Source organism: Colossoma macropomum, unplaced genomic scaffold (genome assembly GCF_904425465.1).
Source record: "Colossoma macropomum unplaced genomic scaffold, Colossoma_macropomum, whole genome shotgun sequence".
NCBI lineage: Eukaryota > Metazoa > Chordata > Actinopteri > Characiformes > Serrasalmidae > Colossoma > Colossoma macropomum.
The window spans coordinates 446,179-472,085 of record NW_023494806.1 but is presented as its reverse complement, the minus strand read 5'-3'; the positions used below and the strand labels follow the sequence as shown (position 1 = coordinate 472,085).

The 25,907-nt window shown below is 40.8% G+C and overlaps 1 protein-coding gene across 1 annotated transcript in view; it reads left to right on the top strand.

Annotated features, from left to right (window-relative positions):
- The window catches only part of piwil2 (piwi-like RNA-mediated gene silencing 2), a 60,816-nt gene extending 35,191 nt beyond the window's left edge, over positions 1–25,625 (top strand). The window contains exons 14-24 of the mRNA XM_036599059.1: positions 1,358–1,450; positions 3,314–3,454; positions 4,899–5,012; positions 7,097–7,285; positions 8,565–8,666; positions 15,380–15,496; positions 17,119–17,207; positions 19,182–19,287; positions 21,258–21,511; positions 23,713–23,820; positions 25,469–25,625. Of these exons, the coding sequence (XP_036454952.1) occupies positions 1,358–1,450; positions 3,314–3,454; positions 4,899–5,012; positions 7,097–7,285; positions 8,565–8,666; positions 15,380–15,496; positions 17,119–17,207; positions 19,182–19,287; positions 21,258–21,511; positions 23,713–23,820; positions 25,469–25,625 (1,470 nt within the window). The remainder of the gene's footprint in view (positions 1–1,357; positions 1,451–3,313; positions 3,455–4,898; positions 5,013–7,096; positions 7,286–8,564; positions 8,667–15,379; positions 15,497–17,118; positions 17,208–19,181; positions 19,288–21,257; positions 21,512–23,712; positions 23,821–25,468) is intronic.
- Positions 25,626–25,907: the final 282 nt, after the last annotated feature.

Sequence of the window (25,907 nt, the reverse complement as noted above, 5' to 3'; positions counted from 1 at the left end):
GGGAAAAACAGACGCTTAAGTCCAGATTGAGTGAAGCTGATTGTTTATCTGCTTCTCCCACAATCAGCTTCTGTCTCTGGTGATCTTAACTAACTAGAGCTGCAGCTCTGCTCTGCCTCAGGGTGGCGCTGTAGCAGACTGGTTCACCCAGTTGGTCCTTCATAGCCTAGAAACTGTAACTCTGCCTGGATTCCTCTGAAACACTTTACAATGAGCTGCAGCAGATCTGTAAATCTGAAAACTCGCCCAGTTTCCCAAGAGTTTGGAGTGAAGAGTGACTGTTCCTCATTTCTCACACTGAAGACAGAAGAGGAGACGAGGAAGATCTCAGTTACTGTGAGGAAGAGCGCAGAACCGCACTAGAACAGAGACTTTACAGAAGAGGAGACGAGGAAGATCTCAGTTACTGTGAGGAAGAGCGCAGAACCGCACTAGAACAGAGACTCTACAGAAGAGGAGACGAGGAAGATCTCAGTTACTGTGAGGAAGAGCGCAGAACCGCACTAGAACAGAGACTCTACAGAAGAGGAGACGAGGAAGATCTCAGTTAATGTGAGGAAGAGCGCAGAACCGCACTAGAACAGAGACTCTACAGAAGAACAGCTGATAAAACAAACATTTACTGACACTGAAGCATCAGTGCCGCTATGGAGAGAGAGTCAGCAGACAGACACGGGACCCCCGAATGGGACCCCCAAACCTCAAAAATGGTTTTCCAAGCAGTTTTGGATCTTTTCTGTTTTGTTCATCATGAAATTTTCTCACAATGTAGAAATGCAGAAGAACAAAAAAGTAAATAGATAAAAATGAGATTTTTGTCTCAGCAGCAACTTTATTTACGTATTAATTCATTTTTTTACTTATTTCTTAACGTATTTACTTATTTATTTCTGCTGAGTAACCCTATTCAGGATTAGACTAAATTATATCCAGAAAACAAAATGTACTACACAGAAGGGAAGAAGCCTCAGGATCTAGATGTACGCTCCACTGCCTTGTCTGTACATGTAGTTACTCTCTTCTAGGCTCTGATTAAACGATTTAAAATTAGAAGGAGTGAATTGAGGAGCTGCTCTAAGGCCTGTCGGTCAGAACAGAAAGGAAACTGATTCTTACCACATGCTGCCCCCTGATGGACACATTTGGAATTGTGAACTGATTGCATAAACCAAAGCTAAACACTTGCTTTGTATTGGTACTAAATTACGCCCAATATTGACCATTTAAAAAGCGCCTTCTTACATAAATGATTCCTACAGCTGTATAGAAGTAAACACATCCAGTTTTAATGGCAGTATAATATACCTGTCAGGTCGAGTGGACTCTAATGCCTCTGGTATTTTGATGTTTTCCACAGCAGGTAATAACAGGAGAGATTCTGCTGCTGCCTGAGCTCTCCTTCATGACCGGCATCCCTGTGAAAATGAGAAAGGACTTCAGAGCCATGAAGGTAGTGAGCGCCGTTTGTGTGGTTTAACTGAAAAGGGCCCATATCCTCGTTTTGAAGTCAGTGTGATGTCGGTTCTTATATGCACTTAAAAAAAAACACTCATAATCGAATTTCTGCAGTTGTCTGATTATTTAAATGGTCGTGTAAACAGCACACTCTGATTTCTTAGACCAGGATAAAGTCTAGGGCCCAGTCCCATTTCACCCCTCGCCCCTACCACTCAGCCATACCCCTCTGTTCTGCGTGTTCGTGTCTAGGGGTAGGGGGTCCCGATTCTTGTTGAGATAGAGGGGTAGGCAAAGTGTTGGGGCTGCATGACCCTCCAAACTGAGAGTTAGGAGGAAAAAAAGAAAATAACAGCGACACGGCTGCACAAGAGACTAAATAAACCCACAAATGTGAGAATTTTCTCTGTTAATAAATTACGATAACCACTGTATTATCTTAGTTTAATGTGGTTTCAGTGTAATATGGTCCTTTTCTTCATAACAAGAATAAAAAATCAGTAGTAGCTGATGTCTTGGCAGCTCGCTAAATTAAAAAAAAAATTGATCTAGAATCTGGTGAATATCTGGCTTCAGCTTCATATCACTGAAGAATTAGGGGTGGGTGATAATAAATAATTGCCCCCCTCTTTAAAGATCATATGATGCCCTAAATGTAACTAAAGCCCAGCAGTGAGGAGCTGAACTTTACCCTCCTCTGCTGTCACTGCAGACTGGCAGGGTCGCCTACAGAGCAGCGCTGGTAGCTGTTAATGAAGTGATGTTTTTCCCCATTTCAGAGGAAGATCTCAGCCACTACCCTGTAACTCAGTTCCAAGGGGCAACACTCGAAAACAAGGGGTAGGGGTAAAAAGAACAAATGGGACTGGGCCTAAAAATCCGATTAAGAAATCTGATAGAGACTTGTATTTTAGATCTGTAATCAGACTGCTCAGCACGAGTTTTACGTAACGTTTACGTCACGTCTTCTGTGAGTTTTTTGGCTGGATGTAAAGCAGAAATCCGATTACTGTCTGATTCATGTACACCCAGAGTTTCCCCATTATCTGATTACTCGAGCATGAAAACACACTGAACCAGTTACTGACACAGTCTGCATGTTCAGATGCAGCAGTTCAGCCACGCCCACTCACGCTGAGCTTGTAAGAGGTGTTTCAGCCCAGCAGCCAGTCAGAACAGAGCTCATTTACATGTATCAGCCTTCAAGCCACAGTGCTGTTTAATTGTAAGGTGATGGTCATGCGCAGATTAATTATGACTGTATTATGAGTGTATTAGTGGGCTTCTTTGTAAGATATACACTGCCTGTTTTTAGCGAAGCCTCACCTTCATTCAAATGTTTTGTTTTATGTTTTCTGTTATTTTTCAATAAAGTAAGAAAAAAATCTCTTTAAATGTTTATTTTATCATAAAGCAGCTCTTCATTAATGCTTTGTGGATATTTATCTTCAGCACTCAGTATCCTGCTCATCACAGTGTCTTTTTGATGTAAAGAGCTTTTGTCTAAATAATGATTGGACAGTTTTCTTGCCCAAACCACTGTTAAAAGCACATATTAAAACTCTTTTCAACCAATAAATGCTGATGAACACTGACATCACAACACAGGGAGAAAACGTATGACCTCTGGCTTTAAAGTGGAACTTTTATCAGCTGTCGCTTCAGTTTTGGAAAGACCTGAACAGATTTCTGTTCATGTTAATAAAAACCAAGAAAAGCATCCTCATTCATTAAGCACAGTTTGAAAAGATTAATATCAGGTACATTTAGGATTTTAGTTGTTAAGTTACTTAATTGATTAAAAATATAGATTGATTGATTGGAATGGTGACTCTTCGATTGTTTTGTTCCCTCTCAGGATCTGACGATGCACATTAACGTGAGTGCGGAGCAGCACACGCACTCCATAAAGCAGCTCCTGCAGAACATCAGCACCAACCCGGAGGCTCTCCATGAGCTCTCGCGCTGGGGCCTGGAGATCAGCCCTGAGATACTGGTGGTGAGGACGGGCACACATACATATTCGTACGTCGCAGGGTCTATAGCAGGGTCTATAGCAGGGGTCTTTAATTACAATTCAGTAAGGTCCAGTTAGAGAAAATATCCTCAAGCGAAGGTCCGGAGCATCATGTCTAACTTACATCATGACTCAGTGCCATAGTCTGTTTACTGAAGGAGCCTAGTAGGTATATCAACATCTTATCAGTCAACAACTGAGTATCAAATCAAATAAAGTCCAGTTCAGTCAGATTTCAACATTTCATTTACTGTCAGTTTCCTCTTTTCAGAGCACGTCATGTGAAATAACGTCTCTCTGACTCACTTTCTTCTCTGACTGCTGTGTCTCGCCTCGCCCTGTGTGTGCGTCACTCACTCGAGTCTCAGTGCTCATCGTAATGAACAGATCTGATTGGCTGAGTAGCGTCACGTGTGATATTTACAATGCATGTGATTGGTCTGTGAGCCTCCAGGGCCTCTAAAGCTACCGTAATGACTAGAAAAGTTACGCCGATTAAAACAGGACCACCCCATTGAATTTAAATAATTATCCATAGTTTATTGGTTATAGGTCCAGGTCTGCATAGGACAGACGTCTATAGGAATATATGTATATAGTTCTGATAAGTTACTTTGTAAATAATATTGTGAGACATGATGTATAAAAGTATTGTGATATTACATTTGGTCATATCACCCAGTTCAAGGGCTGTGTAATATTCATAATCTTATATATCTCAATATTTTCCAAGCGTATCACAGTATCAGGGTACCAGAAGATGTTTATTATTAATGCAGTTAATTGGCCTGCGCTTTATTTTAAATAAGTGTGCCTTGAGTTTATAAATTAGTTTATAGAAGTGCTGAAAGATGAATCATTTTCATATTGAAATCGCGAGAGCTGCAGTTTTAATTATGGCCTCCATTATCATCAGCATGGTCTTAACAAAGTTGAGGTGGAGACATTTAACCTGATAACTCCCAGCTGTAACCCACCTGTGTGTTTATGAACTGTGTGGCGGGGCTGAAATATTAATTGTTGTTAATATCGAAATCACAATTTGAAAGAGTGCAATTTTTCAGATCGCAAGAGCTGCAGTTTTAATTATAATCTTACAGTTTATCAACAATGTTGATATATTGTGGAAATTTAACCCTTGTGAACTGCTTCTAGATGAATTTAACTAATCAGAAGCAACCAAACATGTGTGTGCCGTGATATCACACCCACAAATAACTGGCAGGCTGGCCTGTTGAGCCTTTAAGCCTTAACCAGAAAAAGTACACACTGGTGGTCTCAGCCGAAGAAAGACCTCAATAGAAAACTATCGCAATTTAAATCATAATCGCAGTATCGGTCAGAAAAATCGCAATTAGATTTTTTTTAAAAATCATTCAGCCCTACTGTGTGTGGGGTGTGTGTGTGTGTGTGTGTGTGTGTGCAGACCCAGGGCAGGACTCTGCCCATGGAGACCATCTGTCTGCAGTCGGCTTCTTTCGTCACGTCCCCGTCCGTGGACTGGTCCCGAGAGGTGGTCAGAGACTCCTCCATCAGCACTGTGAGTGGGAGCAGAATGCTGTTTGTCGTACAGTGAAGTTTTTAAGGTGCAGTGTGAGAGATTTTGGGGGATCTATTAGCAGAAATGGAGTATAATAAATAAAACCATGTGTTGATTCGTGTATAATCAGCTGTAACTACGAATCGTTGTGTTCTCGTAAGTTTAAAATGAGCCCTTCATATCTACATAGGGAGCGGCTCGTCTTCCAGCAGAGGCCGCCATGTTTCTACAGTAGCCCAGAGCAGACAAACCAAACACTGACTCTAGAGGGCGCCTTTCACGCTTTTACACTGAAGCGCCAGCTTAATTTTTGTGACGCTTCCTTAAGAATTTCACACTGACAAACACTGATTTGGTCTAAATGGATAAATTATATACAACCCCGGCAACTTTATGTAGGTTCTTTATGACCTCCGTTATTCTCTTTGTCTTCTTTCTATTTAAGCTCTTATTCTCCAGAGTATATTTTGGTTTGTCCATCTGAATTCATATGACCAAATTGTAAGGCAAATTATTCAGTAACTGCATGAAATAAATGTAAATTTTTAATTAATTTATTTATTTATTTTTGGTAAAAGTTCCCCTCAGATTAACAGAACATGTGTTTTATGATGCACATATCACTATATGCTTACAATTTACTGCTGAAAGCCAAAAATCTGAGACGCTCTTTGTATTATTTTATAATAATAATGTTTACAGATCAGATCACTGAAGAGACGCCATCTGTTTATAGTTTATAGCCCAGATTTGTGAAAAACGGGTCGACTTTCAGTAGAAAAAAAAATTGTGAGTTCAGCTTCTTTTATTATAAGGGTTTAAAATGACATCACCATCTATTTGACTGGAGAGAAGACAGTTACAGCCTCATACGACCCCCACCTTTAGAATGTAGCTTATGAAATATGAAAGTTATGGAGAATATGACGAGGTGCGTTTTGGAAGCACCGGTGGTCTGAAGGAGTTGAAGAGTACTCTACCTCATTTCTATTGTATATAGTTCTGAGATAGAAATTGGGAACCTAATTTTGAGAGAAAGTCAAGACAATTTTGTTGTTTTAGTTCATAAATAATATTTTTTTAGTTTTGTATTCAGTTTGTAATGGCAGTTATATTTATTTACAGTAGTAGGTTGTCACCTTACCCCTTTTTTTAGTAATTTAATTTATGTTAATTTTTTCATAATGTATTATTTTAGATATGGACGTTACTGTTATCTTATGACATCTATGGTTGTAAGAAAAGCATGGATTATAAAAGGAGGATTAGTGAAGCAGCCGAATAGGACAGTGACACAACCGAGTGATACAATGTGAATTTTGTGATCCTTTTTCTTTTCAAAAGTCTTTTCATAATAAAAAGAAAATAACAAAAAATAAGAATTTGGTGGCGCTGTAGCTCCGGTTGGAGGAAGTAGAAAGAGGAAGAATCAGTGGATGCTCCTGGTGCTGCTGACCGTCTCCGTTTTCCATTTCATGGAAAACCAATTAATCCTCGGTTTTATTAAATAGAATTTAATGATGCCTGTATGCCAGATGCCAGTTTAGCCCCGCCCATGCAGTCTACAGCTGCTTAGCTCCCCATTCAGCCAAGTTTTGTTTTTATTACTCTTCTATTACTGTTTTTATTTTCTTTATAATCCTTTTACTCGACTGTTTTCATTGTTAGTTTATCTTTACGTTGAAATCTCATGAATTGGTTTATTATCTTGGTTTTATTTTACTTTTCTTCTTTTTAATCAAAGCTTTGTTTTCTTAATTCTTTTGCCATTTATCTCTTGATTTTTCTGTTAATTTGTCATAGTTATGTTCATTTTAGTTTAAACTATTAAATTCCGTTTTAATTTATTCATAATTTGTTATTGATATGGACATTACTATTATATACATAAATGAAATATTATTTTTGATTTTGTTTATTTTTTTATGTATTTATAATGAGGGTGTGAGATATACCAGTTTGCTCGTGTAGCTTCGGTGTTATAAACGCAGCCAAAGCAGTGATGTTTTAATACTGATTCATATTTTAATCAACAATCTGCAACCTTGGTTTCTTTTACCTTTTTTGTCTCTGTTCCCCCTCAGATCCCTCTGTACTGCTGGGCTGTTTTCTACCCGCGCAGGGCTGCGGAACAGGCCGAGGAGCTGGTGGCCATGTTCGGGAAAGTGGCGGGACCCTTGGGAATCAAACTGGACCGGCCAATCCGCGTGGAGCTCCGTGACGACCGAACGGAGACCTACGTCAAGAGCATCCACTCCCAGCTAACCAGCGAGGTGCGTGAGCTGGATTTAAAGCAGTGGTTTTGAATGTACGCTTTTCCCCTCATTCCAGATGTCTGATAGAGCCTGTTCACTCCTCACATTAACACGTTTCACATCTGGATCTACTTTGGCCGGATTCCATTTACACTTTTCACTGATGTGACCCAGTTTGAGCAGATAATCAGATTTGCATGAAAACAGCACAACCATTTCTGATCCACAACCAGCCAATAAACTCCCAGAATAAGACGTGGCGTAAACGTAACATAAAACTGGAACATCATGAGCGGCTTTTTTAAAAACATCGAGTTACTTTACCTGAAAATATGAACAAACATCTGGAAGATGAAGAATATTTCAGCGTTGTGTTTCAGTGTCACTCCAAAAGTGCTGTGTTGGTCCCACGGATTCTGCGTTAGACGCTGTGTTAGACGCTGCGTTAGACGCTGCGTTAGACGCCGCTCGCTGTTTCCGGGACGGTGCTCTGTTTTCACACAAGCTCAGACTGAGAGAAACGAAAGAAATCAGAGTGAGAGTTTACAGCACTGAGAAACCCCATTACTGACTCAGATCAGCCTCTTTATCAGACTTACTAATCAGATTTATAGACCTTAATCTGACCTAGGAAATCAGAGTGTGTTAACACGACCACTTAATAATCAGATAACTACAGAAATCAGATAATGATCAGATTATTAAGTGCATGTAAACACACTCAGTGTCGGAAACAACATAATCAAGTCTATTAGAGACACTGAACAACTCCACACAGTTTAAAGTCTAATTCTAATGAGTGAATTCAGTATCTTTAAGGTTCCCCATCGCTGGCACAGCTTGTATAATCTCCACATAAAAGCACTGACCAATAGAATGTGATGCTTTGGATCAGCTGCACATGATCCTAAGGTCACCATGTCCAGTGCCCAGCGTGGGCTAGAGGGGTATAAAGCCCCCCAGCATTGGGCTGTGGATCAGTGGAACTGGGTTCTCTGGAGTGATGGAGCTCCATCCAATACCTTTGGGATGAGTTAGTGATCCAGAACTGACCATCCAACATCAGTACCTGACCTCACTAACGCTCAATCAAATCCTCACAGCAGTGTTCAACATCTAGAAGCCTTCCAGAGGAGTAGAGGCTGATACTGCAGCACAGACTCACTATTAACACCTTCATTTCAGAAGAAACGCTGAAGTCCACAGACTGTTGTTGTGTGGCTGGATAGAAATATGTGAAAGTGCATTAGTGGTGCTGTGATGTGTGACCAGTCGTGTCCTCTCTGCTCTGTTTCAGCCCAACGTGCAGCTGGTGGTGTGCATAATCACGGGAAACAGAGACGACCTGTACAGCGCCATTAAGAAGCTCTGCTGTGTCCAGAGTCCGTGTCCCTCACAGGTCTCTTCATGCTTCATTACTGAGCTCTGAAACATTTAAGATCATCTTAACTCTGAGACGGAGTGAATTTAAAGTCGTCAGTGTCGTCTGCTGTAGCGCTGCTTACACAGACATGCATCCTGTATCCTTTAACTCGTTCAGCTAGCTATCGAAAAGAAATCCTGAAGTCTGGAGTTCACTACACGACTTTTAAAGTCTTAGCAGATTATAAAAGACGGGGCATCTCACACTACCAGACGGGTTTCTGCAGAAACATTGCAGAAATATTGGGGACCCACACTAAACGATTAGGCATCACAAGACAGATTTTGTGCGAACCCTGGCGTTCTCCTGTTACTAGGAGACCCAAATAAACAAATGTGGAGCTGCTGCTGTTTTCTCTGCTGTTTGCACTGAGACAGTAAAGAAGCAGCAGGTAAACATGTTTGAATTTAAAATGTGATCAGTTTGGTATTTTTTAGAGTTTTAAATGCGAATAAACTCGACTGTGCCTTAAACTCAGCTCATTAAAAAGCTTTTCTCCACATTGGCTATGGGAGAAGTCCAGTCTCTGACCAGTTTACACTAGATCAGGGTTTCTCAACCTGTGGGTGGTGGACCGCCAGTGGGCCATGAAGCATCCTCTAGCGGTCCGTGGGTCTGTACGTAGAGGGAGGCAGTAAGTCGTCGTGGGCCGGTAACGTCACTGTCATAAAAAATAAAAACAGAAGTGGAAAATAGACTAACTTAGTAATTAAAAATCTAAGAATTAAATGTTTTCATGTTATAGCCAATATAAAAATGAATAGAGCTGTACGAGTAAATAAAATCTCAGCAGTAGCTAATTAAATGTCATCTGTCTGAGGCGATGCAGCCACCGGCATGCAGTGCAGACAGCTGGCCAGAGATGGAGAAGTTTCTCAGGGTGCTTTTGTTTGGTGAGGATTTATCACACCTTTTTCTTTAGTTTGATCTGCTTTGACGTGTGCGAACACTCCACCTGTATTCAGGTCTGCAACAAACAGATGAAACAGCAAAAAAAAACACAGGGTCTCTGTCTGCTTCAGACCGAACCCTGGCTCAGTGCACTGCTGATGGAAACGCGCTACGTAATGAAACGAGGGAATTCATCAGGAGAGCTAGCTTTCCTTCTCTTTTAGAGGCACGTCGGCGCCATATAGTCAGCATAACGACTGACTCTCTTTACAGACACCCGGCGCAAGAGGCTGTTAAAAACAGTAGACTAGGGGCTCCCGAGTGGCGCAGCCGCCTAAGCGTTGGCCCTCGTCAGGAGATCGCGAGTTCGATCCCTGGTGATGCTACAGCCGTCCGTAGCCGGGAGTCCGAGAGAGCACAACTGGCCTCGCTCTCTCTGGGTGGGTGGGATGGCCCCTCCTTCTCCCCCCATCACTCAGCGCGATGCTAGTCAGCGCAGGCGTCTGTTAGCTGACGTAACAGATCTGGCGGTTGGCGCTTTCCTCCGAGCGCGTTCGGCTGTCCAGTGACGTTGCGTGAGCGGCAGTTCGAAAAGAAGCGGTGGTTGGTTTCACAGGTCTCGGAGGAAGCCTGTGTTAGCCTTCACCCTCCTAGCGTTGGTAGCATCGTGTGATTGGGGGAGTCCTAACTAGCGGGTGGAATTGGCTACGACTAAATTGGGGAGAAAAATCGGGTAAAAATTAAAACAGACGATTTTACTTCACGTTTGTTTGCTCAAGTCATGAAGTTACTAGCAGTGAAACATCACATGTCCAGCGCTCATCACCCCGAGTCTCAGGGCACACTAGAAAGATCACATCAAACATTTAAATCTGTGCCTCGTGCCTGCTGTGTGGTTTTAGGAAAAGAACGGGATGAGGGAATTAATTCCTTTTCTGCTGTTTACTGTTAGAGAAACGGAACTGGAATCTCTTGGCTTCAGTCCTTTACTGTTAATTTTTGGTCATACAGTTTTAGATTAGATTAGAGTCAGCTTTGTCATTGTGCAGAGTTATAGCTACAGAGTTCAGGTACAGAGTTCAGGTACAGAGCCAGTGAAATGCAGTTACCAGAAGTGCATATAAACATATTTACATATAAAGTGCAAGAAATTAACCAACAATTGACAGTTACAATATGTACAAATAAGGACGGTAGAGTGGTAAAAAAGAACAGAACAGATGTTGCAAATATAAATATGATATGCATATATTCAGAGTGAGCGGAGAGAATGCAAATGTGGGTTGTATGTACAGTCAGAGGAGCATTTCACTGCTGTTGGAACAAAAGCTCATGTCTCCACAATAATAACTTTACAGGAGAAAGAAAAAACATATCTTACTTTCAGTTTAAGTCAATGGAACCAGACTTTTTTCCCCATGTTATTTTTGGCCATTTCCAATTTGGGCATTTTGAAATTATGTCAAAACAACGAAAATGGAGATGCGAGGTTTTGCTCTGACAGCAGCGATCTGTAAAATGATCTGTAGGCAGAGTAAAGAGTGTGCTGCCCATTAGAGTTACTGCGAGAGAAGCTGGTTTCAGACGAGAGTCCGAGTACAGATGTGTTAGGTTTTGTCAGTTCTTTCCTTCGCTGCTTGTTTCAAGTCTGTGAAGTTGGAAAAGCTACCAGCTTCTGCTCAGACCCAAACGAAAACACACTTTGACAGAAAGTCAGCGCAGCGCGAATTTAACAGCGACACATTTAAACCACAAATTACAGGATCACAAAAAATGTAAAATCCTTTTTTGTAACCAGACACCTGTGATGGGACAGCAAACTTTCAGTGGTGAAATCGGTGAGGAGGATGTCGTGCCTCAAGACAGCGTTAATTTAATCTCACACTCTCACAGTTTACCTGCACCTAGTAATTATTCTGTTTCGGATCTGCAAAAAAGGCGTCAGACGCTGGGTTTGTCGAAAGAGAAGAAAGGCCTGTCTTTATTCAGGCTCAGCACGAGGCATTGCTTGGACGTAAGGTCTGTGGAAACCAAATGCAAATACGGTGTACAAAGTTCCATGGTTGTATACACTTTTCAGAGATAACGTAATCCCCTCTCTCTTTTGATGTGCCATAATCTGTTTTGCCCATCATTTAATCAAAGATTTATCACTTCTTGGACCCAGATAAATTTCACCCATTAAAAAGGTCTTTTTGGTATCTAATCATTAAAAAGGTCAATCTGCATCTCCCAGCAGCTCCCTAGGTGCTTATCAACCACCTCTTTATACAACAGCCTACTTGTGGCTTAAGGTTCACAGGGTTCACTTGAAGGCCTCTGCTTTGTTGTCTGCACAGACAAAGTCTCAGGGACTTTACTCTCTTATGTATTCTTTCCAATGTCCTGTGTACAGTCATGAAAAAAATTAGGACACCCCATTAAATATTCAGTTCTTTATTAAGAAATGTTCACATATCGCCGTCTAAGCTTGTTTTTATTTATCTTGGAAAAAGAAAGTGATTTAATTGCAGGTAAGCAACAAAAATTAACCTTGTTTTACTCATTAAACAAAAAATATTAACAAAAATGTGTATTCTGAGGAAAAAGTTAGGACACCCTACGCCCTAATAGCTACTGTTACCCCCATTTGGCTGAAATAACTTCAGTGAGACGCTTCTTGTAGCCGTCTACCACTCTGACAAGTTTGCCCCACTCCTCAACGCCGAAATCTTTCAGCTGTGAGATGTTTGAGGGGTTTCTTGCATGTACAGCCCATTTCACGTCACCCCACAGCATCTCAGTGGGATTAAGATCTGGGCTTTGACTCGACCGTTCCAGGACTCTCCGTTTCTTAGTTCTCAGCCAGTCCTTGGTGGATTTACTGGTATGTTTTGGGTCATTGCCATGTTGCAGTGTCCAGTTTTGCTTTTTTTAAAAATGGTCTCACATGTTTCTCAAGCAGCCTCTGATACACGGTAGAATTCATGGTGGATTCTGTGATGGTGAGCTGGCCAGGTCCTGCTGCAGCAAAGCATCCCCAAACCATGACACTTCCACCTCCATGTTTCACAGTTGGTATGAGGTTCTTTTCCTGGAATGCTGTATTTGGTTTACGCCAAACATGCCTTCTGTTAAGGTGTCAGAATAATTCAGTATTAGACTCATCTGTCCACAGAACATTATTCCAGAAGTCCTGGTCTTTGTCTACGTTCTCTCTGGCAAACTTCAGTCTGGCCTTCATGTTTCTCTTAGAGAGCAAAGGTTTCCTGCCTGCACACCTCCCATGAAAGTTAAGCTTGTGCAGTGTCTTTCTGATTGTACAGGCATGCACTTTCACATCAACAGCAGCCAAGCCTGCTGTAGGTCCCGTGATGACCTTCTATGGTTTTTGAGACTTCTTTTAGCATCTTGCAGTCTGCTCTCGGGGTGAACTTGCTTGGCCAGACCTGGGCATGTTGGCAGTTGTTTTGAATGTTCTCCACTTGTAGAGTACTTTCACAGTGAAGGCTGATTTCAGATTCTTCTGAGATCTTTTTAAATCCATGACTAGACTCACAAGCTGCTACAATCTTCTTTCTGATCTCACCATGGTGTTCACTCCCACTTCAACGGTCAGGAGCACAACAGACTAAATGTCTGAGGTTTAAATAAGGCGAGCTTCCTTCAGAATGCTGAGTAACGATGTTGTAATCATGCGCGCCTGATGTGATACAGCTGTGTGAGATTTTAGCCATTGTAAGTGGGAATAAATGTGAGGGTGTCCTAATTTATTCCTCACCAGAAATTGCATTTTTTTTCAATTACACTTTACAGAAAGTTTTCAAAGTCTTTTCCTCAGTTTTAATTGTTTAGTTATATTACTTGAATCTCTCAGTATTGTTAAAATTGATATTTTATTTCCACATGTCCAAATATGTTTAAAAAAAACACGCTTTGATAGGGTGTCCTAATTTTTTCACATGACTGTATGTACCTCTTATTGGTGATGTTCTCTTTAATCATCATATTTGATTTCGTATGTTAGAATTTTTCGTTTTATTCCGTCAGGGAGCAGGTAAGGAAAGCAGTGAAGTTTTCCTTTATTTTGTGTAAGAATGGGCCTTATTCCTTTTTAAATCTGTGCATTAATGCCCCCTGGTGGACAACAGGACGCACAGCATCTCTCCTGGGGTGCTGCAGCAGGGCTGAAACATGTTATGTCCGAAACAGAAAAGGAAATGAGTAATGATGTCTTTGATGGTGTCACATAATTCTGATTTTGCTTTGATTGTATGGGTGAAGTCACGATGTTCATTTTTTAGAAATGTGATCAGTTGGAAAAGATAAAAAACAAGATCCTACCTTTTAAAAATGCTGTCAGAAACTGTGAACAGAGTGATTTTTATTCAGTATTTGGCATTAAATCCAGTTAAACGGATAAATTTGCTCTGTTTGTGATGAGTTGGTCAGTGTCTACAAGCACTGACGATGTACACGATATGTTCAGAATAGCATTCTGTACTGCGCTAATCTATCACACTAACGATAAATCGTCTCCTTAGAATTATACGGTTCTGTCTGCGTTCTGAGCAGTTTTGAGATACTGATAAAGATCTCGCATTCCAAATAGCAGAACTGATATGTGGAACGCGTCTATGTAATACATGAAAATGACAGACACCCTGAATTTATTCCAAATGTACAAAATCAAATCCTATCAGATTTATCAGCGAGTTTTTTGGAACAGGTCAAAAGCAGATAGAACCTTCTAACCCTGAGAACCCACTTTCTGCTTGGAGTTATAAGGTTCTATCTGGCAAAACACGAAAGAAGCAACTTTCGAACGAGTTTTCAAGAATGTTTTAAAACGTAAGTTAAATTTAATGCTTTATTACATTTTATGACATTTATTTTTATTATTTATGACATTAATTTCTTGTTTTATGACAAACCATCTTTTTTTTATTCAAAAAGCTCTGCAGATTGAGTATAAAGGTCAGTGCTAAATATTCTGTCCAGTGCAGAGGTCAGTTTTAGGAACCAGTAGTTTCCTTTAGTCAGACAGAAACAGCTGCTGTAATAAACCGTCCCAGCAGGTCAGTGTAGCCGGTCAGTCTAAAGGCCGTGTGAGGTTTAGTTAATATCACAGATGAGACTCTAATGAGCCAAAGTGTCTTATTTTGGGAGAAAGAATAAAAAAAAAGATGGATGAATTAATTAAATAAATGTTTATGTTGTAATTAAGAGCCCATCAATTCAAATGTTCACTATTTAACGACCTTTAAGGCTCAATATTTATAAAATTTAAGACAATAAGAGTTTTTAAAGAGCTGTAAGGAGACAGGCAGAGTTTCAGCAACATGTTTTCATATTTCATAAAGTTTTATAACCTTTTCCCGCCGTCACTGAGCAGAGCGGCGACATGACAGAGAAGCAGAACCTGATTGGTCCTCCTGTGTGTGTTCGAAGTGCTGATTGGCTCACAGAGAGAACCTTATAGAACGAATAGAGTTTGAGTTTGGAGACAGAAACTTTTAGTTTTCTAGATAAAGAGTCTAAAAATGCACACAACTTAAAATTATAATTCTTTGTCTCTACTGTGTTTATCTTGTCTGTGATTTATTGTCTTGCATTATTATAAATTAATGCTCAGTTTCTTCTATTACTGTTGAGCTTTATCACCATCTGTGAAGCACTTTGAGCTGCCATCAGCACCAAAAGTGCTCTATAAATAAAGATTATTATTATACTGATTTCATGTAGTGTGTATTTAACACTTTATGGGAATATGAATACTATAAAACACGTTTGTCTTTCTCTTCTGCGTCTGTCTGCAGGCCATCAACGTCAGGACCATCTCTCAGCCTCAGAAGCTTCGCAGCATTGCTCAGAAAATCCTCCTGCAGATCAACTGCAAGGTGGGAGGAGAGCTGTGGACCGTCAGTGTTCCCCTGGTGAGAATAATCGCTCTAACTTTAGTATAGAGAGGATTAAACTGAAATTACAGGATTACTTTATCAAGCTGGATAGCACAAAAGTAGTGCAGTGAAAAATATACATATTTGGTTCCTCAAAATATTCATTCAGTAGGATTTCTAAGTAAACAATTAAATAATTATTTAAGTTACCTAAGCTAAAAATTTTTAACTGCCCTGAAGGAATGTCTCAGTGGCTGTACTTGGTGAAATACGCCCCCTTGTGTCCTGTCGGGGTGTTATGTATGTATGTATTAGGGGTGCCGGAAAAAATCGATTCTTAGATGCATCGCGATGCAGACGTGGACGATTCTGAATCGATTCATAAATGTCAAAAATCAATTTTCCAAATATTAATTGATAACGTAATGTTGACGGAACGCAAAAGGCGGAACTGGAAGTGTGGAAGTGCAGCGCCCGGACAGTCTGTGGCGGCACATAACAAAAACACCACTGGAGGAGTGAGAAATCCGACCGGCTCCCTCTGCATTAAAGCCAGGTTAGATCAGGAGTCACAACACAAATGATAAGAAGAGACATTTTGACCTTTCAACCAAAGTCAAACCACCTTGGGAGACACAACATTTAATGTCCAGTATGTGATAATGTGCTAGTTTAGGCTAAACAATATAAACGAAAACGCAGACTCACTCTGCTCTGCTTTAAGCTTTAGCTACAGCCGCTTTTCTTCCAACTCCGCCAGAAAACATTTCCTCAAAAGTTGAATAGTTTCTTGTAAAATGTCTCTCAGCTTTCCGCTGTTTTACGAGGCTGAAGTCGCTTCTCATTCTCCAGCTTCTTGCTGAACTTTCCCATTCCACCTTAAATTTAAGGTGGAACGGGAAAATTAGAGAAGCGACTTCATCTTCGCAGCTTCGCATCTTTTAGTTAGTGTTTGAGTCTCTCGTTGCAGATTTAACGTACCAGGAAACTGCACTGCTTATAAATGCGAATAAGTCCTTTCATCTCCAAATGTTCGTCTGTCTTTCTCTTTTCCTTTTTCGTTCGCTACTGGCCAGGCGAAACCTCGTTGCTAGGTGACCTGCAGTCTTTCGTGCCCCCCCCCTCTATCACGAAACCAAACCGAAGTAATGAAATCCCTAAAGAATATATAACGCGCTCCGTGGTCATCCATCACCACTTATCTTATTTCACCGTAACAGAGCATTTTATCTCAGATGAGTGGCAGCAGCGTCTCCAAACAAGAACAGTGAATGAGAGCCTTCCAGTTCACTGACCACATCACTTCCATTTGTTTTATTAATAAAAGATATTGGACGTAAATGCATTATGGATCATCACAGATACTTTGCTTTAAAACTACCAAGTCCTCAGACAGTAAGAAAATAGAAATCATGTATAGAAAAAAAAGATGCATCGATAATCATTTTATAATCGCATCGCAGCCTCTGAATCGTAATCGAATCGTGAGGGGCCTGAGATTCCCACCCCTAGTATGTATGTATGTATGTATTTATTTATTGGGTTGAGTTTAAGGCAGGTTACTCCACTTAATCCAACCAAGCACTGACAGCATCTTACTGACCAAGTCAGATGAATTATTTTTATTAATATTTCATTATTATTTATTATTTGAACAGAAACACCTGATGGTGATCGGCGTGGACGTCCATCACGACACCAGCAAGAAGAGCCGATCTGTGATGGGATTCGTGGCGAGTCTGAACAGGTTATATACTGTTTATCTCCTCCTGGAGATCCACTTTAGTGCAGCCAGCATGCTGCACAATAAACTTATCGAGCTGCAAATATGAATACAGTCAAGGACTTCTGAAGAAGTTCATTAGCTGGAGCAGGAGTGGCAGATTGGTAGACAGGAAGGTAGATCTCCATGACCAGGGCTGGACACTCAGCAGCAGTGTTAGCAGAGCCCCCCAGTGGCCGTATTACAGAAACTTCCGCTCATTTAGTCCAAAGTTCAGATCCGACGGGTCAAGATCAGATTTTTCACTAATTCATATTACAGAACAAAATCTGATCTTAATTTAGGAATCTTATCTTACAGCATCTTATCTCCAGTTAGGAAATCTCATTGCAAGATAAGAATAACAGCCATTTGCAGCTGATTATACACAAATGAAAGCATGTTCTTGTTTATTATATTCCATTTCTGCTAATAGATCCCCCTAAATCTCCCACACTGCACCTTAAATGAGGAGAGATTTATAAACCCTGAACTGAAATCTATATTTTCTGAAACAGATTTGAAATCACCGTTAAAAGCTGCGTAATAGTTTCTGGTGTTTGGCTCAAATAACAAATCAAATAATGTATTTTTTTTAGGTTATTTCAGCTTCTACCCATACACAACCACAAGGGGCGCTTTTCCCCACTTGTGCCTTCCCCAGTTAGCAGCTGATTGGCTCTTTTCATTGAAGTATGATGGAGCCGCAGTGTTGAACGCTACGAGCCCTGTCCCACTCGGTTTGTGTACCTTTGGTCGTTAGACTTTCATTTCAAAACCCAGTATTGAAAAACAAGAAAAAAGGGACGATTCTTGTTTCTTGGCTCTGTTATTGTCTGTGGAAAAATAAAAAAAAATAGCTTAAAGCTTTTGAGGGAAATAACAAGAAACAAAAGTGGAATAAAGGGTTGTATTTTATTTATTCGACTTTCACTTAACCCAGAAATAAACGCACAGAACACATGCAGAAGCAAAGAAAACAAGTTTTATTTGATTTGTTGCTGTAGGGATAATAAATGAAATGAAATCTAAACGGCTGAGATTTTCCAGCTGTTACTAGCGCCCCGTCCCAAACCGCATACTAGCTCACTTAATAGTGTGTAAAAATATGTGGTTTGGGACGCGGCGTTAGATCAGCCAGCTGCTCTGCTGTGCTGCTCGTTAGCTGCTCATTAAACATGATTAAGGAGCATTTATTGAGGTAAATCAATGCATTTCTTAAGCTAAGCTGATGTTGCTTCATATTCGCCAGCTTTCGTAATTCCTTCTGCATTTAAGGCGCCTCAGTGTAACTGCAGCTCCATTTAAGGTGGAATGGAAAATTCAGATGAGAATCTGGTGAATAAGAAGCTTCATCTTCATATCTCTGTTCATAAACTCTGTGAGTTTATTATTTAAGCTTTTATTATTTTATTATTAGTTTAATAAAATCTCACACTGGAATGTTCTGAACTCTGGAGATGTGCAGGTCATACGGATCCACCAATCAGCTGATCGTCTCGGTGTTTCTGGAGACGCATCTAAAGTGTCCTCATATCTGTTCGTGTGTTTGTGGTCATTCTGGTCAGTGTTGTTGGTGTTTATCCTCCTGCAGGGCTGTGTCTGCAGTAACGGTGATGAGACCAGCTCCATCAGAGCTACAGCTCGCCTACCAGCGTGGTCTTAATGATGTAATCCAGTACTATGAATGTGGTTTTGAAATGAAAACTGAATGACCAAAGTCACACAGACTCCAGTAAAACATCTCCTCCTCCTCCTTCTGTGTACAAACACTGATGTGATGCTCTGAAAGTTCAGAATCTGCACTGTCCACGGTTTCTGTTCCAGCGAGCTACGAGTCAGAAATAATTAAGCTGAATGTAAGACGTGGAGAGTTAATACGGGGAAAAGAAATTAAGAAACGTCAATCATTGCGTGTCTGACAGTGAATTTTCCGTCATGTCTCTGCACGTTTGTCAGTCTGCTGACGAGGTGGTACTCCAGAGTCACGTTCCAGATGCCCAACGAGGAGATTATTAACGGCTTCAGAGTGTGTCTGCTGGCCGCCCTGCAGAAGTATTACGAGGTAAAAGATTCATGCGCCGTGGTGAACGTGCGTCTCACCACCTGCCTACATTCCACTGTCTGTTTTCCTGGAAGTGAGACTGAAAAGTGCAAATGAATCGCTTTTCTCACAAAGCAGAACATCTTTTAAATACTCAGTGTCTTATTATTCCTCTGGTGTTTCAGATTGTTTTTAAAGTAGAAACTGTACTGTAGATTATGGAGGGGAATTTGTGCCAGATTGAAAGGCAGTCACTATAAAAATGTGAAAAAACATCCAGAATAATATGACATTGTTAATCTACTAAAAAGGTTTACTTAAGCCTCCAAAATGGCTTTATTTGGTGGGGGGGTGGGGTGCTATACAGTCATATATACTGAAACAGTCAGTAATCTTATTTATACCAAATAAATTTGAATACAAATTTGTAAAAACATGGCCTTACTTTTCCATAGTGACATGCAGAATACGTGAAAACCAATGTTGCTCTGTTTTCATGTTGCTTGACCTCTTTACTGAAAAGCCATACATGAAGATTTGCATTTAAACAAAATGCTGAATTTGTGTCAGAATTGAAAACAGGTTATCTGTACTGATTTCCACTGTGCAGCACTTAAAGCTGGTTTTCCTCATTGAAATGCTGTCAGAGTGAAGTTCAGTGTTACTTTTCTGTAGTGACGTTTGGAGTAGAAGCCAGACTGAGAAGCAAAAATTCTGTCAGGTTTTTCACTTCATTTCACTTCAGTCAAGCTGGATTGTGTTCAATTCAAATTTACTTACATTTTAATTTGTTGTTTTTTAGTAAAGAGGTCGAGACACGAAAACAGGTTTTGTTTTTCATTTTGGCTCATATTTTCACATTTTTCCAAATTTGTATTAAAGTTTATATCACGTTATAATTGAGATTACCAACAGTCTGTATATATCACAGTGAAGTGTATTTATATGCCCCCCACCCCCCACCCCCCAGCAGCACTGCTGTATCTGATCCACTCGCACCAGCACAACACACACTAACACACCACCACCACCACATCAGTGTTACTGCAGTGCTGAGAATGACCCACCACCCAAATAGTACCTGCTCTGTGAGGGTCCATGGGGGTCCTGACCACTGAAGAACAGGGTAAAAGGGGGCTAACAAAGTATCAGAGAAACAGATGGACTACAGTCTGTAACTGTAGAACTACAAAGTGCACCTATATAGTAAGTGGAGCTGATCAAATGGACAATGAGCGCAGAAACAAGGAGGTGGTCAGAATGTTATGCCTGACCGGTGTATAATTGTATCCCAGAATGCAGTATTTTTGAAATAGTGTAATTGTGGGCAGTCCCTTTCTTTAACTGCCGCTTTGTAGGGGTACTGAATGCAGTCGGGCAGAAATGTTGACCGCCCCAAAGCAGCGGCGCCATTGACGTGCCTGACTGAACCCAGCATGGTATCTGTGGGTGTGACGGTAATGACTAAACTGACACCTTTAAAGGGAACCTCAGCTCCACTGGATGAGCTGATTGAATATTGCTGTGGTGATTGGTTTTCAATTTGGAACAAACTCTCCTCCACAGTAGAACATCTTTAGGAACGTAGTACTGCACGTGTTCTAACCCCAGTGATGTGCACTGTTGATGCAACAGAGTTGAGAGTTTATTTTACCTACCTTGGACCTACACTCATTGGCCTTTTTATCAGAAACGCCTGCCATATAGATGCCCTTTAGGTAAAGAACCATCTCCATCAATCTGAAGAAGCCGTTCATTATGCAGAGAACGTGTTCAGATGTAAAGAGTGTTTATGGTTCTTTAAAATACCATTTTCTTCACTAAAGAACCCTTGAGGAACCATCTTTTTTAGAGTAGAACACAGCACAGTTTCTGGGGTCCATTTCTGACCACAGAGCTGCCCGTGTGGCCCATCTCTGAAAGCTACCAGGAGAGACTGCTTTTCTCACACATTCATTATTATTAGTGTTATTATTGTTGTTATTCACCAGGTGAACCACAGCTTCCCAGAGAAGATCGTGATCTACCGGGACGGAGTATCGGACGGTCAGCTGAAAACCGTGGAGCTTTACGAGATCCCTCAGATCCTCAAATGTTTCGAGACGTTTCCGAACTACGAGCCGAAGCTGACCTTCATCGTGGTGCAGAAGAGAATCAATACGACGCTGTACTCATGCGAAGGAGATCGATTCGGAACGCCTCCACCAGGAACGGTGCTCGACCACACAGTCACGAACAGAGACTGGTGAGTGCTCTGCTCTCCTAGAACCTGGAGCCCAATTACAGGAACATCCTAACTCTGACAGTTTAGGACAGCAGCTATTCCAGAATAACAGCTCCTAACTTCATGATCTCATCATGAACTCCGGATAAGAAAACAGCATTCCACAAACATCCTAACTAGACTAAACCTCCTAAATCCTGTCCTAACTTTAGGATGAACCCCAACAGGGTCCTCACTTCTGTTTAAGGTCCGTTTCTATGGTTTTTAGGCAGCTGAGTCAGCAGCATAGTTCACTACCAGCATAATGAGCTCCATTTATTCCTACTGTAAAACGCTGCTTTCACTGTGAGATGATTTTCTTTTCTAACTCTGCGTTTTAAAGATCTCAGACGCTGCAGACTCGATCTCCACCGCCCCTCTGATCACCTTCGTGTGTTAATGTTGATGATGAAATATTACAGTGATGGTGGTGAATAATGAGGAGACGGAGCTGAACGTGTGTCTGTTTATTAGGAGGAGTAACGTTAGCGCGCTCGGCTAAAACGTTTGGGAAATGGAGACTGAAACTGGGGAGCGGCAACGCTCTGATAAACAGCAGGGGGCGCTCTAACAGTATTCACACCTCACAATTTGTCACACTTTAGTTCTGTTTGACCTTTTTTACATCAGTAACAGCAGCTTAACTCACATTTTAACATTATTTTGATGGGTTTATGTTTCAGCTGTGTGTTTATGGTCGGTTGCTAGGCAACAAGCATGACGGCTGATTATGGACTTCGATTGAGTAGGTTAAGATTTCCTAACTGGAGATAAGATGCTGTCAGATATTTGGTGTATAAGAATTCAGTTCTGGAACCTGCTGGGAATTTTGCCGGTGAAGGCAGTTTTTGGTGTTAAGCTCAGTTCACTCGTGTCCAACCAGACGTGACTGTTTTAGTGTTTTTAAAAAGCAGTTTTGATCAGGGAGAAAATTGCCGGGATAATTTCAGTTTTTCCACTCCAAACTCCACCTTTTCCTTAGTTCTTTTAGGTTTTTTTAAGGTGCCTAAGAAGGAAAGTAGTAAGAAAGTTTCCTCAACCTCGTCTATACTGAAACACTCAGAGGAGAGGAATGAACTGAAAGGGTAAAAACGGAACCAAAATATTTGAAAAGTTTTTAAAATTTGGAAATTATAATTTGGAAGACAAAATATTGAGTTTAGACAAAATATTTCAAACAAATATTTAAGTTTTGGAAATTTTTACAATTAGGCTTTGCCTGGTGATGATAAAACAATTAATCATTTGTTGTTTTATTTCACACAAACTGAATTTGGCCACCAAAAATATCCGGGTTGAGGGGGCATTTGGGATTATTTATTTATTTATTTATTTATTTATTCATTCATTCATTCATTCATTTATTTATTTATTTTTAATGCCAAAATGTTGAACAGGTCTACAGTGAAATGTTATCATTAGATAATTTTAATGATAATGAAAAATGAGAAACGTCGATTAAACGCTGTTTGTTTTCCTCGCTCTCCTGCGCTGGTCAGCACAGACGTGTTCAGTTTGATCAGCTGATCGACACTGAAACAGTCCTGCAGGTGCACTTTATACCCTCTCTGAAAGGGGAACTCCACCAATTTTTCTAAATTTCTGCATAATTAGGTGGTTAAGATGTAAACAGTCGTTCAGAGTGGTTTGGTGTGAAACGCTCTATCAGATCCCACTGTTTATTTTCCTCTACTTCAGTGATGCACACCAAAGGTACATGAGTGCTAATAGCTCCCCCTTGTGGGGAAATTGTTAACCCTCAGTGAGTGACTTATAATACAGTCCTAAGTTTGTTTCATTTTATAAGAGGGTTATAGTTTCACAGAGAGAGAGGTTTTCTGTTCTGCAGAAAGCACAAATGTTTTAAACACATTTTGAAATTGGAAGTTTAAATTTAATCCCTGAATGAATTAAAGTTTAAAGTAACTTTGCAACATTTAATTCCAGTTTAAGCTTAATGTTGGTGCAGCACACCCTTAAAGTTTCAAGCTCTGCCATATTGAATGTTGATGCAAACACACGCAGAACGCACTCCAACTTTCCAATTGGGAATGTATTCCGATTACCCTCCTCACTCAATCTGACAGAAACTGTGTTCGGAATGGCCTCAATCTGAGTGGTCTGTTCATGTGTACATGGACTTCAGTAAGTCTGGATTAAACTGTCCTGCTGCTGATCCTCAGGGTGGATTTCTACCTCATGGCTCACTCGATTCGCCAAGGCTGCGGGTTCCCCACCCACTACATCTCCATCTACAACACGGCTAACCTCACTCCGGACCACCTGCAGAGGTACTGCACACACATTCAGTCAGGGAGGCTCACATCGACGTCTGTTTACAGGGTGAGGCTCCTGCTAATTAGTCCATTACATCAGACAGAGAAGAGTCTGTCCACAAAGAATCCATAACTTCTGATGCTGTGTATACAAAAAAGTGTCAAGCTTACATGCACTAAAATCAGAGTTCATTATTTATAGATAAATTTGCAGAGAACACAAGTTTTTAAACACGTTTTATGAAGGTTAATTTTCAGAAGTGTAAATTTAGGGGTTTGGGTTTGGAACAGACTCCTCCCACAGAAAGAACCCCGTAAATGATGAATGTATATATTTAGATTATTACTGTCTCTATTCATGCCTTGACTTTAAATAGATCAGAGCATAATCCTTGTAAGCATTAGCATGCTTGAATGTATGGCTGCACGATATTGGAATAAACGTGCAATATTTTTTCCCCCGATGTGTGTGTATGTATATGTATGTATGTATGTATGTATGTATGTATAAAATACACACACAGTGAATAGCTCTGTTTGGAAAGAATTAATCATTCTGCGGTGATTGGGGCGATTTTGTAGGGGGCTGCATCTACATAGAAGATAAAAATATTTTTTTAAAGAGATGAAAAATGTTTTTTTACTCTAAACTTTTTTTGAGTGCAGTGCTATACAATTTGGTTTCAGTGCACCAAACAGGTGAGAGCTGTGACAAGTTTTCAGTGAATCCAGAAGCCCTTAAAGCAACACTGTGTAACAGTTTTACTTTACAATAACAGCCTCAAAGTCATTTTGATGATATGCTGATTTGTAACAGTGAGAACGGCGTCTCTGTCGTTGCACTCCGGGCCGGAACGCCTGCTATAGCACTATGTAACTTTGGAGGAGCACAAGAACCTCTCGCCAGAACTGTGTAACACTTCACGGCTCCACATCACACCAACTACCATCACATTAGCTGTAGTGATCCGTCTCACGGAGTTTTGTAGTTTTTCCAGATGCCAAAAGTCGTCTAACCTCAGTCCTGTTTCAGGCTAAATTAGCATGCAAGGAAATAAATTCATCTCATGCCAAAACGTTTGGTCGTCTGTCAATCCGACGCCAAATGAGCCTTGAAAGTTGACATGGTTCTTTCTCTTCTCATGTTTTTGTCGGTGTTGTGCTGAATTCCGACTCCCATTCGCCTCACGCAGCCATATGGGCGCTACAGATAACACACGATTTACACACAAACATCCGAAATGGGGAGAGGGGAGTCGGATTCTGTTTCCTTCAGCTTCTTAACAAATGCATGTGCACACCTGTCCATTAGGGGGCGCTCAAAGTGAGATTTAATTTTACGACAGTGCTGTGAAAGTCCACTCCACAACAGTAGGGGGAGCAAAGGTGCAACAAATGCCAATTTTCACATAATGCTGCTTTAAATTGGAGTAAAATACATCAGACTTCTCTTGTAGTTATGGAAAAGGAGAATCGTGCGAGTTTTCTTTTGTATCAAGCAACAAAAAAACTGTAGCATGACGTGTCTGATTGCGAAGCGACTGTAGTTCAGGTACAGTTTGATGACGATGCTGAAACGATGTATTGTGCAGCCCTATCTCAGTGTCCAGCAGGGTCAGTGTGTCCGTCTGTAACGGTGTGTAATATTTATGTTCACATGTAGGTTGACGTTCAAAATGTGCCACCTCTACTGGAACTGGCCCGGAACGGTCCGCGTCCCGGCGCCGTGCAAATACGCCCACAAGCTGGCCTTCCTGTCGGGCCAGTACCTGCATTCAGAACCCGCCATCCAGCTCTCGGAAAAACTGTTCTTTCTGTGAAGCAAGACGACCAGAGTTTCTACGTTCGGTTAGGCCCTAAAAAAAGCAGCCGGGCCTTCAACTGTAATTAAGCCCAGTTTGTACTGTCAGCAGTACCAGAGTGTTCTGAAGATTTTGTGTTTGTTTCAGTTCAGCAGGTTTTCTGAAGACACAATAAGGTTTGTGTGGTACATTTACAGTGTTTGTTAATAAATCTTTAAAAGAGGTTTGCTTGTGTTTTTTCATTGTGCTCAGCAGCCCAGCGGTGTCCGATACAGCTGCATCGATTTGGTTTATAAGCCT